The sequence below is a fragment of the Gnatocerus cornutus genome, unplaced genomic scaffold (genome assembly GCF_029298725.1).
Source record: "Gnatocerus cornutus isolate USDA-ARS CGAHR unplaced genomic scaffold, icGnaCorn1.1 ctg00000023.1, whole genome shotgun sequence".
Classification (NCBI taxonomy): domain Eukaryota; kingdom Metazoa; phylum Arthropoda; class Insecta; order Coleoptera; family Tenebrionidae; genus Gnatocerus; species Gnatocerus cornutus.
The window spans coordinates 3,513,501-3,532,889 of NW_028275375.1; the positions used below are offsets into that span (position 1 = coordinate 3,513,501).

General features: G+C 31.4%; 1 protein-coding gene across 2 annotated transcripts in view; it reads left to right on the plus strand.

The window, feature by feature from the left end:
- LOC148166422 (head-specific guanylate cyclase-like) overlaps positions 1 to 19,389 on the plus strand; it is a 64,327-nt gene that overhangs the window by 25,493 nt on the left and 19,445 nt on the right. For both annotated transcript variants that reach the window (XR_015771028.1, XM_088048981.1), the window contains exons 3-5: positions 8,094 to 8,170; positions 14,737 to 14,819; positions 17,675 to 18,369. Coding sequence is in view for 1 of the 2 variants with exons in the window: in XM_088048981.1 (XP_087905107.1) it covers positions 8,094 to 8,170; positions 14,737 to 14,819; positions 17,675 to 18,369 (855 nt within the window). In the remaining variant the exon portion in view is untranslated. The remainder of the gene's footprint in view (positions 1 to 8,093; positions 8,171 to 14,736; positions 14,820 to 17,674; positions 18,370 to 19,389) is intronic.

The following is a 19,389-nucleotide window of genomic DNA, read 5'->3' on the forward strand; positions in this document are numbered from 1 at the left end:
GTCCAAATTTAATTTTCACAGCGTGAAAATTACTAGACTTACGATTTTTTATTTAAAAAGGCAATTTTTAATTCGTGTGCAAAATACAAATTTCAAAAAATTGTCCACTCTATTCTAGAACTTTCTAATTTGGGTAAGAAAGAAAACAAGTAAAATCTCCAAATTTAATTTAATTACAAATTTTTATAAAAAAGATAGGAATTTTTAGTTAGTTTGTAAGTCTTGGCCTGATAGAGGAAACGGTCTTCGGATTCAGAATCACCGCTCCAAAATTAGCTAACTAGGGCATTTGTTGTTCAAATTTCCGGTGACTGCTCCACAACTACAATTCCAGTTAGTTCATTAGCTTCCGCTTTGAACTTTTTTTGTTTCAAATGACACTTCTGGTCATCAACCTGCGCGAATTGTGTTGATATCCCACGCCGTTTTCCCACAGGAAATAATTCGTTTAATAAAAATGATATTAAAAAACTCCCAAAATACCCATCGTGGATTTAATCTGAGGGTTTCCCTCTTCTTTGCGCTTCAACGCTCCCCATCAAAGTTCCGAGCCCTTTCCCGTGTGCGCTACAGTTTTCCTTCTATGATACCCTGCGATCCCTTCTAAATATAGATGAGCGTATGAAAACATACAAAATGCGATTTAGGATCTGGTCGTCGGAAAAGAAACCCCCATATTGAAATTTTACTACCAATTTCACAAAAGGTAAAATTGCGTTAGAGTCGCAAGTGGGTCTTTTTACATGAAAATTTATTTTTCATTTTAAGACGAGATTTCCACCAGATCGATTTAGTGGCGGACTTCCTTTTAGAATTATTAATTTGCGAGGGTTTTATTTCAGGTGGTTCATTTTTCAAGTTTCGCGAATACAACATCTTACTGTTTAAACAAGTATCGTTCCAATTAAGCGCCTAGGAATTTTGTGTACAATCTGGGCAAACGTTATAAGAGCCTCGTAAATTTGCGAATATTCTTTACGGTTTATTGGAGGCTGTTTAATCAAGCGGGTTTATGGAACATTGCGAAAAATGGCGTTTTACATTTTTAAATTGTTCGGTTTTCATATTGAAAAATAAAATTAGGACGCAATGATATTCGGGATTTTTCATTTCGGCCAGGATTAATGAGACAGATGTCGTCTTTGCTTCTGGCTCGAAAATTAATTATAAACACTCATGATCTGAGTTAATGGAGTTTAGAATTCGCTTCAAAGGAAGCTCTCCGGTTATCATTTAATATCCCATAGCATTATTAATAAAACAATGCTAATATTAGGCGGATTCAACGGAAAATGAGCGTTATAATTACAATACTTTTCAGGTACGTGCTTGATTAACTTGCTCCAGTTTTATTAATTTTTAGTTGAGTCAGAAAACAACAAAGGTAATATAAAGTCGGGGCGGATTTAAACGGATGCTAAATAAATTTAAAGACGATCTAAAGAGACAATTAGGAAAAAATACGAAGAGTTTAATGTAGCTCAAAGACAATATTGAGAACATAAGGAAAATTTAAAAATATTGTAGAGGGAATTTATGAAGAAAATTTATCAGAAATTGTAACAAAAATTGGATAGGATTTGAAAAACGAAAAAATTTTACAATCTATTTAATCATAGAAAATCAGAAAATGGATATTAAAAAAATAGAAAATGTAAGCATAATCAGAAGATTATCTATAACGTCTATGGAAAATGTAAAGGAATTTTGAAAACCAATTCAGAGAAATTCAGAGAATTTGTACAAAATCTATAAAATTGGAGAAACTAGAAAATTTACACCGAATTTAAGTAACATCTAAACCATCTATTGAACTGAATCTAAAGAGAATTCAGAAGATGTATAGCAAATAGAAAAAATCTAGTTAAGTTTAGAATTAAATTTAATAAAAAAATATAAAACGGTTGAATTTTTTTGTTCGTCCCAAAAATAAAAATTTCGAAAAATTCACATTCTTGTCCTAAAATTTTGTAATTCGGTAATTATTAAACTCCTCCAAAATGGTAACTCTTTTAAATTTCACTGTTTTAGGATAAAAATTGCGAAAGTTATGGATTTTCAAGTCCGTTTTGAAGATTTTTTTTTTTAATTTCATTTATTGTTCTTAAATTTTCTAATTTTAGCACAGTTGATAAACAAACCTTAAATAGTAACATCGCCAGATTTTACAATTTTTAAATCAAAATTCCCATAGTTACGTGATTTAATAAAAAACGGTTAAAGAAAACTGGAAATTTTTAGTTTGTTCCAAATATAAAAATTTCTAAAATAGGTATTTCTTATTCGAAAATTAAGTATTTTAACACACTTGATAAACAACTTTAAAAGCAGTAATTCTGACAAATTTTACATGTTTAGGATTAATATTGGCTGAGATACAGAATTTAATAGCAAAACAGAAATCGGTTGAATTTTTTTGTTCGTCCTAAAAATTCACAGTTGTGTAAAATTTTGTAAATTAACACTAAAGATAAAAAAGTCGAGTATTCTAAAAATAACTTAAAACTAAAGGCAACCTAATAATTGTAAAAGTATTGTAAAAAAATATTATAAATTGAAAGTGGATTGAGATAAATATTTGAAAAAAATCTAAAAGAGAGATTTAATAAAATCTAAAGAATCTTAAAGAAAAACAGCAATACATATAATTATTTTTGTCTTGAAAAGTGGAAAAAATAAAAAAGTTAAAAAAATACACAGGAGCGCTCTTAAAAATTTCGAGTCCAATATCTATGAATATAATATATTATATATTTACAATATATTTATGAATTTATTCGTATTGATTGAACGATCTAAAACAATTAAAAAAATGCGAAAAATTATATACCAAAAAACAACGAATGTCGTAAAATCTTAGAAAATTAATGAATCACCAATTTTCGAGAACCCAAGGATCCAGAAAGACTACAGACAATCCAAAGAAAATCTGGAAAACCTTGAAAGAATTTAATAGTTTCGTGTTTAAATTCGAGCAACTCAATGCAGAATTGGACGAGATTTTAATATTCATTTTTCTCAAAGGGACCTCAACCTACCTTAATTCACCTCTGTTTAAGCAAAAGAACAAATTCCTACGTAAAACAGTTGAATGTAAAAACTATTCCGGAAAAAACACGAAAAAAAAAAGGAAAAAGTGTTGCAAAAACTTATACCGTGTGAATCGACAAACTTAAACCAGTGGCAAAATTGATCCGTTTCTTGAAAACCAAACAGATGTATCTTCGGAGGATACCGAGTGTAATAATTTTAGTGCGGATATCTGCATGAATTTAACTGACCCAGTTACTCATAATAACAATAATGATTAATTTTGTAGTTTTTTGTACCTTGTTGTTTCATAGGTGTTGCAAAGTTTAAATGGAATAAGCAACGAAAATTGCTTTCCCGAGCAGATTATAATTTTTTGCTTGTGGAAACCGCAGAAGCTTAATTAGTGTAGGTACACAGCATTATTCATATAATGATTCGGACAGTAACCGGAGCAATTTGAGCAAACTTAGAGAGAGAGTCAGCAAGTTTTTCGATTAATCACATCCAAATCCACTTTCTGGTCCATTAATTCTGGGCGTTTATTGATGTCGTTTATATTTAGGTAACCAGCGAGGTCTGCTGATAATTTTTTGTTTTCACTGTAAATTTCACAGTAAAAATAAAATAACCAGGGACAAGAATAGTCAAGCTAATGGATTGACACATCTGCAAATCTCTAATCAAAGTAATCAACATCGTCCAAAGCTCCATTGTTCCCTTCCCCATTAATGCCCTTGCTCTGATTGAATTTTCATCGTTAACTTTTTCCAATAATAGCGAGGATAATTGCCACGTACATGCACGTGGTATTTGCCCGGCGATCTGCAGAGGTTTATGTTAAGATCAAAGACTTAGTCTTATTAGCTGTACCAAGTCATTAAAAGCAGAGTTTTGTCACCGTGAATAGAATGATTAAGGTCTGAGGATTTCGCGTGTCTAATTGCGTGCCAGCATATTTCAACCTTCATTTTAGGGAGGAATAGTGTAGCGTGATATTTGCGAAATTTTAATGCATGGAGGTGCTTGGATGGCATAATTAATTTCAGGGTACGTGCAGTGGCGCGGTAATGTAACTGTGACGAAAAGCATTTCGGGTTTAAAAGAGCACGGAATGCTTAAAATGGACGGAAAATTCAACTTGTGATCGATTATCAATTGTGGAAAAGGTTGCATGATGAAGATACCTCATGAGAGCTATGCTTTATAATACCAACAGGAATAACAGAGATTTAGTTCGCTTTTGCCTTGTTTGAATAATACAAACTGCTGCATTCATTATAAAACCGTTCTGGAAAAGTGGCAACAATGGATTGGGTAAAACTAATCGCAATATTAATTAACAGAAGAGTTAATTAATGTGACGCTAATTAAAACGTCATGTCCAGTTTATTAATGAACTGATTTATTTATAACTTTTTTATTTATACTTTGTTTAAATCAAGTACTAGAACAGCACTAATAAAAAATTCTGACATTAATTCCGACTGTTTCCACCTTATTTTTTCATTAGTTTCAAAGCCAAATCCTCGCTTTTTTGCGTTTTCTCGACCCTGAAAACCTCAGGTGTTCGAACCCCTCTTTTTATCTCCTTGTGATTAATTTTATCGGTCGAGTTTTATTTGTCGGAATTCTTTCAGTGTTGTGGAGGGATTTTCGAGATCGAAATTACAAGCACTTCCTTGGGTCCTGAAAAACTCGTGAAGAAGCTTATGTTGGCTCGAAACGAGATAAATAATGTACGACGTTATCTTTACATTTGAAAATCGTTCTTTCAAACAGTTTCGAAGTAATTACGAGCTGCTCGGTATCTGTGTATTTAAACGGGCATTAAACGATGAAGTTATTACTATCTTTCTGGTTGTGGTTTTCTGGGTGGTACAATAAAGAAACTAGAGGCTAGGAGAATTTATGGTCGAAATGGAAGTGCGCTTGTGCTTTCAGGGCAATTTTTATAAGTATATTCATCCACTTCCTTAAAGTATCCACATTTATGAAAGCTGACTTTAGTTTTGTGAAATTTGAATAAAATTCGATTTCCGATTTAATATCCAGGAAACTGAAACTTAATTTGTCTGCATTTCCTGAAAACATACTCAAACGTTTTCAATATTTGAAAATTGTTTCGATTCTCTTGCACGTTTGCACCTAATTTTAGTCGTAAATTCTTTGTAAAAATCTGAGGTGCCATTTATGTGATTTCATGAACGACGATTTTGTCGATTGATTTCTTGTTTATTTTTTGGAGTAAACTTGCGATTAGTTCATTTTACGCAGAATTTTACGCAGATTCCAAATCTGGAATTGGAATTCATATCCGACAATTAATAACTTGAGTTATTGCAAATCAAAATTTCGGATAGTTGATTTTCATTTTTCCTAATTTTTAAAGCTAAATATTGAGATGCGGTTTGCACTAATCGTTTTTCTTGCGATTTTTTTACATAAGAAATAGTTTTTAAAATTTTTACAGTCAAAATTTGCAAATTTTCGCAAAAATTTATGACTACAACTATGCCAAATTTTTGATATCGATATGTTGCTTATTTTTTAGAGTAAATTTAAGTTATTATACATCAGTGTACGCAGAATTTTCCGCAAATTCCAAATCTAAGATTTAGATTCATATCCGACAACAAATAACTAAGGTATGGCCGATCAAAGTTTCGATTTTTTACATAAGAAACAGTTTTTTGATTTTTCTACAGTCGAAAGTTGCAATTTTTTTCAAAAATTTATGACTAAAACTGTGCCAAACTTCTGATATCGATATCTCGCTTGTTTTTTTGAGTAAACTTAAATTATGTACATCAGTGAATGCAGAATTTTTCACAGATTCCAAATCTGAGATTTAAATTCAGATTCGCCAAGAAATAACTCAGCTAGAGCCGATCAAAGTTTCGGAAAGTTGATTTTCGTTTTTTCTCATTTTTCCCAATTTTCAAAGTTAAATATCTCGGAAACTATTAGAGATATTGAGATGCGGTTTGCGCCATTGTTTTTCTCGGCTCATTTTACGTTAGAAAATGTTTTCAAAAGCCCAAAATTTGATAGTCAATTTTTTGCGAAAAAAAATTTGACTCAAACGATAAAAATTTTTCATCTTTTTTTATTTTTGGCCATAGGTTGTAAACTATTTGTCCGATCGATCTCAAATTTGGCCAGTATATATCTTTCGAGCTCCTCTTTCGACTGATGTACAATTCAAGGCTATTAACGTCGTTTTTATTTTGAAAACATTGATTGAAAATCACCTTAAAATGACGTTTTCAAAACAGTTTTTAGCCATTGCCTCGTTTATTTATCAAGCAAACTCAACAAATTTGGGTCTCATTTTACGCAAAATATTACGCTGAATCCAAAAACATAAGAATTTTTGAATTTTCGTCAACAAATAACTGAGTTATGGCCGTTTGAATTTTTGGCTTGTCGCCAGAGGGCCAAATTTTTGAAGGTTCAAAACAATTTGTGTTCGATATCTCGGAGACTATTTCAGATATTGAGATGAGGTTTGCGCCATTGTTTTTCTCGCGATTTTTAACATAAAAAATTCGAAATTTGCAAATTTTTGCGAAAATTTATGACTTTATGCCAAACTTCAGATATCAATATTGCGCCAATTTTTTGAGTTATTATACACAGTGTATGCAGAATTTTCCGCAGATTGCAAATCTGGAATTTAAATTCACAACCGACAACAAATAACTGAGTTATGACCGATCCAAATTTCGGATAGTTGATTTAAATTTTTCTATTTTTTTTTAAATTTGATTTCGTCGAATAAACTAGTACTTTTTATTTATCGACAAATCGATAAAAATGAGCTCTAGTTGAAATTATCGATTCAATGCTAATTAATTAAATTATATTTCATCAAATGGTCTACTTTTTCAACCCATTGCAAAAATATCGATTTTTATAACTTTCCACTCTTTGTATCATTTTTCAAATTAATTCGCTTAATTAATTTTTGTTTATTAATTAAAAGCCGTCCATGTACGTATATCATTGATTTAATGCGTTTTTGTTGCGTTGATGAGTTTTTAGAAGTTCGAAAATGTTTTACAAACACGTCTGAATTTTGAAACTTTACAACATTTATTTCATTTGCATCGCAAATTTCCGGGAAAGTTTTAGCAGATTCTAGAATATTTACTGCAGTCTGGTATTTTATTACAAAGTTTCTAGAAGTGGTGGAAGTTTAAAAATAAGCAGATGCAGTGATTTTAAAGATGCAAAAACATTACAAAAAGAAATTTTTGAATAAGGTTCATAAATGCACTTTCATTATGTTAACTAATTCGTTATTAAATTATCATTAGGCTCCCCGGTGTGACCTCCCTTGTTACAATCAATATTGTTATAAATAGAGAATTACGTTTCAGTCATTATTATTTGTATTCAATTTAACAAAAGTTTCCCACAAATAAACACGACCTTCGTACATTTTTAATGGTGAAAATCATTTCAAATTAATACTTTTATATCAATTTTAGCTGAACTTTTAAACTAGAGCAACTAGTGAAACGCTTTGTCACTTTAATGCCTGTCATAATTCCTGCTGAGACAATGAATCGTACAATTTTGACGGATAATTTCATTCTCGCCCGGCGCATCCACCATTTGTAAGAATTTACGACTCAGTTCGCTGCAGTTCTGCGAAGTACACCTAAATAGAATTACGCAGTACTTGAATCTTAGAGGAAATTATTTCATTAATTCCAAACCCCGAAATGTGCTTTGGTTTCATTGAAGCCGATTAAAGTTACTGGCGTACGAAAAATCAAGTTAATCATTTTCCGCACAAATTTCCCAAAGCTTCTTATAACTATACAAAGCCCTTTCCCGATTCCGTCTAATTTTGACAGTCTCAAAAGAAACTCATTTGAATTGTGGTTGTGCGCACCAGTGAATAACATTCGCCTAATTCAAATTAACTTCCTCATTCAAAGCTCTGTTTATGCTTCGATACAGCAATTGTGACTTCGATCACAATGCAAATGTACACTTGAGGGTACAAATAGGGTCAATTTCCAATAAAACGTTTCTAAATTTTGTTACAGAATGAAGCTCTACAAGTTGCCTTGCAGTCACTTCTGGATAAAGAGAAAGAAATTAATCCCAGTAGGTACTCATGTCTGTAAGTATTGCTTACTTATTAATATCGATCGTAACATTTTGACCTACCTTAACCGGTAAATATTTCAACTCTGACAGGCAATTAGAAGAGATAATTATGGAGCAAAGTTAGCTCATTGCTTTTACTGACTTAAACTCGTTATTTTTTTCAGAGAAATTGAATCAGAGATATTACTAAGTGTTTGTCAGAGTTATTAATTGGGTCATTAATTTGACTAGAGACACGTTCGTCGACTAATAAAAATCAGTTGGAATAGAAGCTGTTTTTGTGGGGTGGTAAATTGGATTGACAGAAGGAGGAAAAACAAAACCATAAAATGTTTACTGACTGAAACTAAGCGTAATCAAAAACGTTTCAAAACTTGTCGTTTTTCATCGATAATTTTGTACTTTGGCACAGTTGAGAATTATGTCAAGATTCTTCAAAATTTCATTCAACTAGTATTAAAACTACCAAAATTACAAATTTGAAAAAAAAAATTGAGACGACTTTATAATAAAAATTTCTAAATTTTGTCTTCTTAGCTCCAAAATTGTGTAAATTAGCACAACTATAAAATAAGTCAAGGATAGCAACTTTCAAGTCTATAGCATTAGAATTATGAAAATGATAGGCTTTATAATGTAAATTTTAAAAAATTTTGTTTCTTTCCTAAAAAAAAAATTCAAAACTCGTCTTTTTGTTCTATAATTTTTTCTTTTGACACAATTTGAAAGCAAGTCAAGCATAGCAATCTCCTCAAATTTCACGCCCATGACTTGAAAATTACGAAAATGACAAGCTTTCCAATCAAAATTTTGAAAAATTTTCTTGCAAAAGTCCTTCCAAAATAAAAAAAAATATAAATTTTGTCGCTTTTTTAGTAAATCAAAGTAAATCAAGAATACCAACTTCCCGAAAATTCATACTTGTTGCTTTAAAATTACGAAAATGATATGCGTTACAATAAACATTTGAAATCTTTTGCTGAAAAAAATCGAAATCGAAAATTATTTAGTAAGCTGCCAAATTTTATGTCTACAGCATTAAAATTACGAAAATGGCAAGTATTATAACTGAACTTTTGGAAGTTTTTGCATCCTCCAAGAAAAATTTGTCTTTGGTTTTATAATTTTGACTTTGGCAAAGATTTTTTAAGTCGTGAAAAATTCTGACCTGATGGAGTAAAACGGACTTCGGATTCAAAATCAGGAGACAATATATTATTCTACTGAAATGAAATGACTTTTCACCGCCCCAGTCCAAATTCCTCTCAAAATTAGTCGACTAGTGATATCAATTACTTTTTAGAAACATACTTCAGTTTAACGAACTGTGTAAAAACTCCAAAATTTGTCAGGCTGCCTGAAATTCCGCAAAGATGCGTTTTTAGTTGAAAGTGTCATGATCGTAATAAGGGTCGTCCTTCCCCCAAAACGTGCACTTGCTCGTTGTCCCTCGTCACGGATTTTAGAAAAAGAAACAATGTCACAGCAACGCCCCCACATATTACATTTCGTTGTGAAAGCTCGATTGAAAGCTGAAAATATCGAATATGCAACTTTCTTGCGATCCCGGCCAACCCTCTAACAATTCAATTTGGAAACGTCGTGTCGTCTTTACTAACAAGACGTCTCCGTATTCTTTATCTTTAAATCGAAGATTAATGAATCAAATGGGAGAGCTCCGCATTCAGTCACGAGTGGAGATATTGAATTATGAGAATTTTTCAGGAATTCATCAATTAATAAATGCAACGGAATGAGATATGAATTTTTCATAACAATTGGATGTTCCGGATACCGAAACGTCTACTAAAAAAGCGGAAATATCACTGAAAATTGTTGCGCGCGTTGAATTCGTGATTAAAGCCCCTTCGGAAAGTCGGATCTAATTTAAATGGTGATGAACACGTGATTCAAAGACAAGCAACATTGTTGCAGTGTTAGTTTTACGAGCCATAAATCTACGTAAAACTTCAGAATTTATGGGTTTTTAGCCGAGGAAATTATCAAATTATGAAATTTCCAGCTTATTAAGCAAGCTCTAATTGTGTTTATACAAGTGAGCGAGTCAATTTACGTGTTGTCGACATATTTTTACAAGGCTATAGCCCCGGGCAATGTAAGCGCTTTCAGCTCCTCTGATAAAGCACAACGTTGGAATAACGAAACTAAAGACAACGCATGATTTTAAATTGTTTCAAATGAAGTCAGCTTCAACACTTGTTGGATCTGGTTTTAGATTCGCCTCAAGCTGGGTACAATGTGGATTTTAGGCAGATTTAATTATGACCGCTAATGAAATATTAACAAGTTCAATTAGCTCTCATATCCAAAAAGTTTAGAGGCTTCTTTCCGCACAAGATATAATTACACTTCTCAACTTAATTTGTTTGAAATCAAATCTGTCCTTCGATGTTAACAAGAATGGCTTTGTAAATTTATACATTATTCATTTTAGAGCACCAAAACCAAACTCCTCGTCTCAAACAACCACTCACAGTGCTGTATTTGAATCGAAATTGATTTTATGATAATGAAAATAACAATTTAATTATAAAAGCAATACGAGTTATAAACATAGACCGTTAAATCCGTTCTTTCCCCAGATAACAATTTGAAATACTATAATTAAATGTTTAGTGCTTACCTACAGTTGTAAACATAGTAGTTTAGAAACTTTGAATTTAATTTTATCACTACCCATGTAAATTGGAGAGTGGATGAATAAGTAATGTAATCGATTGCCCGGTTTTTATCAACATTGATCAAATTCGATTAGCCGTGTTCATGATTAGTAAATATTTGAGCAAAGCGTTTTTGCCTCTTTCTAAAACTGTACCGAAAAGTGCTGGCATGAAACATTATTATCTGATCGAACTAAAACCGCAGGATTAAGACTTTTGGGGAGGCGTCAAGTCACAAAAAAGTTGATGCTAATTTGTCTTACCAAAAATTTTAAAAATTTGCAAAGAAAAGGAGAAAATCTAAACCTTTTTTTGCGTCCTATTATTAAAACTGCTGAAAACTGCAAACTTTTGGTTTGTGTTAAAAATAAAATTAAAAAAAAAAGAGTCTCTAGCTCTAGGATTTTGCAATTTGGTACAATTAATAAATAAGTTAAAAGTAGTAACGTCCCTAAATTTTATCTCATTTGAGCCAACACAACGAAAAACACATATTTTTTTTGACCTAAAAATACAAATTTCTAAAATGTACGCCTTTTGTTTCAGAATATTGCAATTTAGCACAGTTAATAAATAAGTCAGAAGTAGTAACCTTCCTAAATTTCATTAATTTAGAGCCAACACAACCAAAGATATAATTTTTTTATAAAATTTTGAAACTTTTTGGTTCGTTCTAAAAATAAAAACTACTAAAATCTGATCTTTTGCTCCAAATTTTTGCAATTCAGTACAGTTAATAAGTGAGTTAAATATAGCAACCTCCTTAAATTTCAGCAATGTAGAGCTAACGCAATGATAAATACAATTTTTTTTATAGAATTTTAAAAATTTTTGATTTGTCTTAAAAATAAAAATTTCTAAAATTTGCGTCTTTTGCTCCAGTGTTTTGCAATTTAGTACAATTAATAAATAAGTTAACAATAGTAACGTCTCCAAATTTCATCTCATTAGGGCCAACACAACGAAAGATACATATTTTTTTATAGAATTATGGGACCTTTTGGTTCGTCCTAAAGATAAAAATTTCTAAAGTGTACGCTTTTTGTTCCAAAATTTTGCAATTTAGTACAGTTAATAAATAAGTTAAAAGTAGTACCCTCTTCACATTTAATCGTTGTAGCCAACACAACCAAAGAAACACTTTTTTTTAGAATTTTAAAAATGTTTGGTTTGTCCTAAAAGTAAAAAATTTTAAAATCTACGCCTTTTACTTCAAAATATTGCAAGTTAGTCCAGTTAGTAAGTGAGTTAAAAATAGTAACCTCCCAAAATTTACAACATAACCAAAGACACAATTTTTTTTATAAAATTTTGAACATTTTTGGTTCGTAGGTACTAAAAATTAAAATTTCTAAAATTTGCGTCTTTTGCTCCAGTATTTTGCGATTTAGTACAATTAATAAATAAGTTAACAATAGTAACGTCTCCAAATTTCATCTCATTAGGGCCAACATAACGAAAGATACATATTTTTTTATAGAATTATGGGACCTTTTGGTTCGTCCTAAAGATAAAAATTTCTAAAGTGTACGCTTTTTGTTCCAAAATTTTGCAATTTAGTACAGTTAATAAATAAGTTAAAAGTAGTACCTTCTTCACATTTAATCGTTGTAGCGCCAACACAACCAAAGAAACACTTTTTTTTTAAATTTTAAAAATGTTTGGTTTGTCCTAAAAGTAAAAAATTCTAAAATCTATGCCTTTTACTTCCAAATATTGCGAGTTAGTACAGTTAATAAGTGAGTTATAAATAGTAACCTCCCAAAATTTCACCGCTACAGCACCAACATAACCAAAGATACAATTTTTTTTATAAACTTTTGGACTTTTTTGGTTCGTCCTAAAAATTAAAATTTCTAAAATCTGCGCTTTTTGCTCCAGAAAATTGCAATTTAGCACAGTTAATAAATTAGTTAAAAGTAGTAATCTTCTTCAATTTCATCGCTATACAGCCAACGCAACCAAAGGCAGATTTTTGTTATTGAATTTAAAAAAAAATGGTTTGTCTTAGAAATAGAAAATTCTAAAATCTGCGCTTTTTGCTTTAAAATATTACAAGTTAGTACAGTTAATAGGTGAGTTAAAAGTAGTAACCTCCCAAAATTTCATCGCTATAGCACCAACATAACCAAATATACATTTTTTTTTATAAAATTTTGAACTTTTTTGGTTCGTCCTAAAAATAAAAATTTCTAAAATTTGCGTCTTTTGCTTGAAACTATTGCAATTTGGTACAGTTAATAAATGAATCATAAGTCGTAACCTCGCCAAATTTCATCAATGTAGAGCCAACACAACCAAAGATACAATTTTTTTAATAAAATGGGCACACAATTATGATGTATTTCTATTATTTATTATTTGTTGATTCGACTTATGCTCCTCCATTTTTGAAAACGAAAAGAGCACAAAATCCCAAAATTCCCTACAAAACTACGACGTACAACTTAATCTTGTTTTTGTTATGTGCGATCCTCAAACTGGACGCTCCCATCCTCTGACAGTTTTAGGCTAAACACTAATATATTATATAATGAAACAACGTCATTGTCAACGGTTCTGAAATGTGAACCTGCATTATAAAAAAGTCCTACTTTTAATCGAAAGATTTTAACATTTAAAAGATTTTTTGCTGCGTCAGTTGGAAAAGAGGGTCGGACACTCCCATATTTAATAAATTGAATATTCTATAAGCAAAAACTGTTCGAATACTGTTTTAAACTAAATTGTTATCTTAATATGTCACGTTTCGGAGCGCTTAAACCACTTTCCGCCGTTCTAAGGTGAATTAGATAATTTCATTTTCTTGCTGCACCAAACCCCCATTTCAACAATGAACTGTTTAATTTGAATTTACAACAGAATTGCGTTATGGAAGTTGGAAAAGTTTTTAGGGACTAATTCTAGCGTTTTCCGATCAATGAAATTGTGAGAGTGTTATTCTTTATTATAATTCACTTGAGCGTGAAGAGTGCTCCCCAATGGAAAGCTCTTTTCGTGTTCCACATGAAGCTGTTGGAAACTAATAAACATAATAAATTAAAGAAAATTTTGATTATTTTGAATGATGTTGGAGCTTCACCTGAAGGACTTAATTGGTTTTGTAACAAAAAAGTAACAACTAAACAGTCTGAATTTAATTTGTAAATTCCCTTAGCCGACAAGAATTAATTAATCAACAAAAGAATTAATTTAATAAGGGATCCAGTTTGGAAATTAATAACTCTTCCAATTAAGGGGGCAGAGTGAAACATAAGCAATTAATTAAATTTCTTATGTTGGTAATTGCTTCGTTCTGAACTTGACGTGCAGATGTCTGACAAAATAAACAAGTTTGAAAAATGTATACAATTACTACATTATGCATTTTGTATGCCACGTAAATATTTGAAGGCAAAGTCAACATATTATTATTTCAGCAACTCCCAATTAAGCCTCGTTCTCATATTGTTTTCAGAGAACAATTCCCAATGCCCCCGTTCGGCGTTCAAAGCAATTCCCACTTGACTGACCCAATAAAGAAATATATCTCCGTTGTGATAATCGGATGGTGAAAAAATCTGGAACTTCCAATTTTGGACAAGACAAAATTCGTGTTTATTTATTATAAAATAACTGCAACATTTTTCAGCGGGATGTTTACGTTTCCAGGAAATTCATTTCCAATAAATTAACGCTTCGATTCATTTATCACCTATTATTGGGTACATAACAATTTGTGTTGTAAAACAATTTGTCTAAAATAACATTGAAAATTGTTTAAACTAGTAAATCCAGGCAAATCGGTTTAATCCTCCATTTGCTGATTATTACTTAAAATTAAATCTCTTTCCTCACAGTGATAATCGCTTAGCAAAAATCCTTTTCGTTTTATATTGTGCGTTTCCCTCTGTTCCAGAAACCGATTACCAAGCGACGTCAGCCATTGTAGTCATTACGCCTATTTGGAGGACTTATACGACATCATTTCCTCAGAAGACGGTAAGTTTTTTCATGCTATACACTCAAAAGTTAACTTAATATAATGTCCAGCATGGCTGCTTTGAAGTTAAAGTTGTTAATTAAGTTTAAAAGTCGAGCTACACACACAGAATAATTGATGGAGTAAAGTGAAGGCAAAATTCTTTTGTTGTGGAAAAAACCAATGGGGCGCATTTGCAGGGGCGGACTTAGAGTACAAGAGAAACGGGTAGATTTCTTAAAAGCAGAAATTTGTACTAATAGCTTAAGATTCTTCAGAGATCGTTTTGTAGGGATTTTCTGCATTTTGATTTTGATTGTCATTTTAATATGGAAGTGACATTATTTTAGTCACAAGTGCGTAAAAGTGACATGAGAATGCGTAAAATTATGTCATTTTGACAGGAATTGATGCGAATAGTAGTAGAACCTCCAAATATTACTGTTTTGGGACACAAAACAGAGGAAATTAGGAAATTCAATTAAAAAAAAGTGGAAATTTTAGGTTCGCCTTCAAAATAAAAATTTCTAAAAAAATTCTTTCTTGGTATAAAATTCTGGAATTCTGTACAGGTAAAAAACAAGGCCAAATTAATAAGTGCTAAGAATTTTATTGTTTTAGAACAAAAACTGCCAAAATTACGGAATTTAATAGAGAAAAGTGAAAATTTTCGGTTCACCTTCAAAGTGAAAATTTCTAAAACATTTGTTTCTTGCTCTAAAATTCTGGAATTTGCTCCAGTTGATAAACACGCTAAATGCAACAACAGAACCTCCAAATTTTTCGGTTTTCGAGCAAAAACTGACAAAGTTACGGAATTTAATAGAAAGTAGTGGACATTTTTGGTTCATTTGCAAAATAAAAATTTCTAAAAAAATTATTTCTTGTTCTAAAATTTTGGAATTTTGTACACATGAAAAACAAGTCTAAAGTTATGAGTTCTAGAAATTGTATTGTTTTAGGACATAAACTGCCAAAATTACGGAATTTAATAGAAAAAAATTGAAAATTTTTGTTTCGCCTCCAAAATGAAAATTTCTAAAAAAATGTTTCTTGCTCTAAAATTCTGAAATTTCTCACAGTTGATAAACATGCCAAATGCAATACAAGCTCAATTTTTTTCGGTTTTAGGGCAAAAATTGGCAAAGTTACGAAACTTAATTGAAAGTGAACATTTCTAAATCGCCTTCAATAAATAAAAATAATAATAAAATAATAATAAAATAATAAAAATTTCTACAAAAATGTTTCTTGCTCTAAAATTTGGGAATTTTGTAAAAAACAAGTCCAAAGTAATGATTCCTAGAAATATTATTGTTTTAGAACAAAAACTGCCAAAATTACAAAATTTAATACAAAAAAGTGAAAAATTTTGGTTTACTTTGAAAATGAAAATTTCTAATAATTCAGTTTTTAGCTTTATAAAAATTTTGCCTATGTAAAACACAAGTCCAAAGTAACAAGATCTAGAAATTTTACTTTTTAGAACAAAAACTGCTAAAACTACGAAATTTAATAGAAAAAAGTGGAAAGTGCCGATTTGTCTTTAAAACAAAAATTTCTAAAAAAATTGTTTCTTGTTCTAATATTTTGAAATTCGTCACAGTTAATAAACACGCCAAATGCAAAACAATTTCTAAATTTTCCGGTTTTAGTTTTTCCTTGGAATCTCTAAATTCTTTTTAGAGACTTGTAAAATTTTCTTCCTTTTTTTATTATCCTTAAATTCGTTTTCGAATCTAAATTTCCTATAAGTTCCTTCATGTTTTCCTCAGATAGTTTACAATTACAGTTTCCCGATTCTGTTTAAATTTTTCAGATTCTCCACGGATTTTCTAGATTTTCTTCATTTGATTTTTAAATTTTTCCTTGAATTCTGTAAATTGTTAGGCATTTCTAGTATTTTCTTTGAATTTTTCTTAGATTTTCTTTGTTTTCTCCGGATCGTCCAGACAAACTGCTCGTTCTGTTTAAATTTTCCAGATTCTCCTCGGATTTTCGAGTTTTTCTTGAATTCTTTTCAGATCTGTCAATTCTCTTTTTCTTTTAAAATTCTCTGCGAATTTTCTTTTTCTGTACAAATTCTGTTTTAAGATTCGCTATAAATTTTTCTTTTTTATTGTTTCAAACTGTAAACTGTCCGTGCCCGTCCGCCCTTCTTTAAATTCGCCTCTGAATACGTATCGCCTTGATATTTTTATATCAAGAAACACTACTTCAGTCCACATTTTCCCGGATCAATTCGCAAACACAAAGTTATTTTAGAATTTCAGTTTTTATTTCAGTTATTGTATCCCAATCACACTAGCGACCTGCATCTATTTCCATGTTTATCATGCAAAATTATTGTCATTTTACCGTCATCTGGTCATTTCCCGTCCCACCTACTACTCTATTCTAAACTTGTTTTTACCTTTTTTTTCAGCTCGTTTATTAAATTCGCGTTGTTATATAAATTTAAAGAGACGTAAACAGATTTCGCGAATAACAAAAATCTCTTTTTAAGAGTTGACATACTCAAACAGAAATGGAACAGCAAATAATCCCCAGGCCAAGTTCATTTTATGGACAGAGTGGAGCATTTATATGGAAGTTTCTGTTTGTTATGATGTCAGAAAGTAATGATATTAAATGCTTATAAAAGTTTTTAGAAAAACGCAAACAAACTTTGATTATTTCGTGTTTATTTTACCTTTGTCTTTCAAACGTCCATTTCTCATTTGGGGAAAAAAATCGTCCCTAATTTCAGGACGGTTTAGACCTGTTTGCACTAGCTGTAACAGAGATAATGATTGATTGGATTATTTTATCCCCTTATGTTGTTTAACCCTCACAAAATATCAGTTTCGCCCCCTTTTAACTGAAGTACTTTCAGACATCGACGAGCTGGAGTTCCTCGAGAAGCTCGGCCAAGAATTAATCTCCACGTCGTGCACGGGTCGTTTGGAACGCGCTTTCAAATGCCTAGGCGGCGACCTTAAAGAATTCCTGACCACTTTAGATGGTGTTCACGACGTAATAAAATACCAGGAAGAAGTGGAACACGAAGGTGAAGCGTTTATTTGCACAAGTAACGGAGAATACCTCCAATTGGACTTCACCACTGAGCGCCCAGCAGTCGCTTACCTCCTCGTTGGAAGTTTAAAATCCATAGCGCGCATCTTATACGACACCCTCGCCGACGTAGAAGTGACCCAAAATAAACAAGACGCGCGAAACTTCAGCTTCCGAATAAGACGAATTAATGAAGGAAAGGCGGTGAGGGAAACCGTAACTCACCGGATTTCCTCACCCGTGACCGACCTCCAGATGGGGGTCGCGACATTCTGCAAAGCTTTTCCTTGGCATTTTGTCCTGGATAGGAGACTGGATCTCGTCCAGCTGGGTGCAGGATTTATGCGACTATTTGGGAGGATGCTGACGAGCTGTGGGAAATCCGTTGCTACGTATTTCGAGTTTCACAGACCGAGGAGTCTCACTTTGTCCTTCGGAGAGATCGTTAAGAGAGCCAACACACCTTTCGTGCTCGCCATAAGGAATCTACCGGGAGTTGAAGCATTTCCAGCGGAAGTAAGTCGAGACTGATTTATTAGAGAAATTGCTTCACGGGTGTTTACCTGGTTTCTCGGAGAAAAATCTCATAGGTACAAATCACTAAAATGCGGGATTTTATTTATTTGCGGATTTGCACCTGTGAGTAATTGCGGGAATTTTTTTTTAAATGCATAAATGTTTGCTTTTCGGTTGCCAGGTTATTTTTTAGGCTTCTAGACTGCCAAGTTTTCAAGTTTGCATTTTACGCGCATTTAAAAAAAAAAGATTTTTACTTTAGATTCCCAAAATACCAGGTTCATTGTCTATTAGATTACTTTAGAGTATTCCGATTTTTTTTACTTTTCAAGATACTCCTCGTGTTTAATCTAAATTTTCTTATTTTTCTTACATTTTCGATGCTGCTTAAATTTTCTAGATTCTCTACATTTTCTTTAAATTCTTTTAATATCGTCCTCAAATTCTTCTTCGATTTTATGCAAGTTTTCTTTTGATTTCATCTGGTTTCTTTAGATTCTCTGATTCTTTCTAGAATCTCTATAAATTCAGCCTAATTCTCTATAGATTTTCGAGATGTTCATTGGATTCTTGGATTCTTTAGGGTCTTTTTAAAGTTTATATTCTATTTAATTTTTAGATTTTTCTTACATTCTAGATTCTGTTTAAATTTTTTTGGATTCTCTTAATTTTTTTAATTTTTTTTCAATATTTCCCTCAAATTCTTCTTGGATTTTATGTAAATTTCCATTCGATTCTACAAAATTTCTTTCAATCATCTAAATTCTTTTTGGATACTTTCTAGATTCTTTTTATATTCTGATTAATTTTCCAGAGATTCTCCAGATAGTTTTTGGATTCTTGGATTCTCTTTGGTCTTTTTTTTCTATTTTATTTTTACATTTTTCTTACATTTTAGATTTTGTTTAAATTTTTAAGATTCTCCAAATTTTCTTAGTTTTTTTAATATTTTCCTCAAATTCTTCTTGAATTATATGTAAATTTCCCTTCGATTCTATCAAATTTCTTTCGATTTATCTA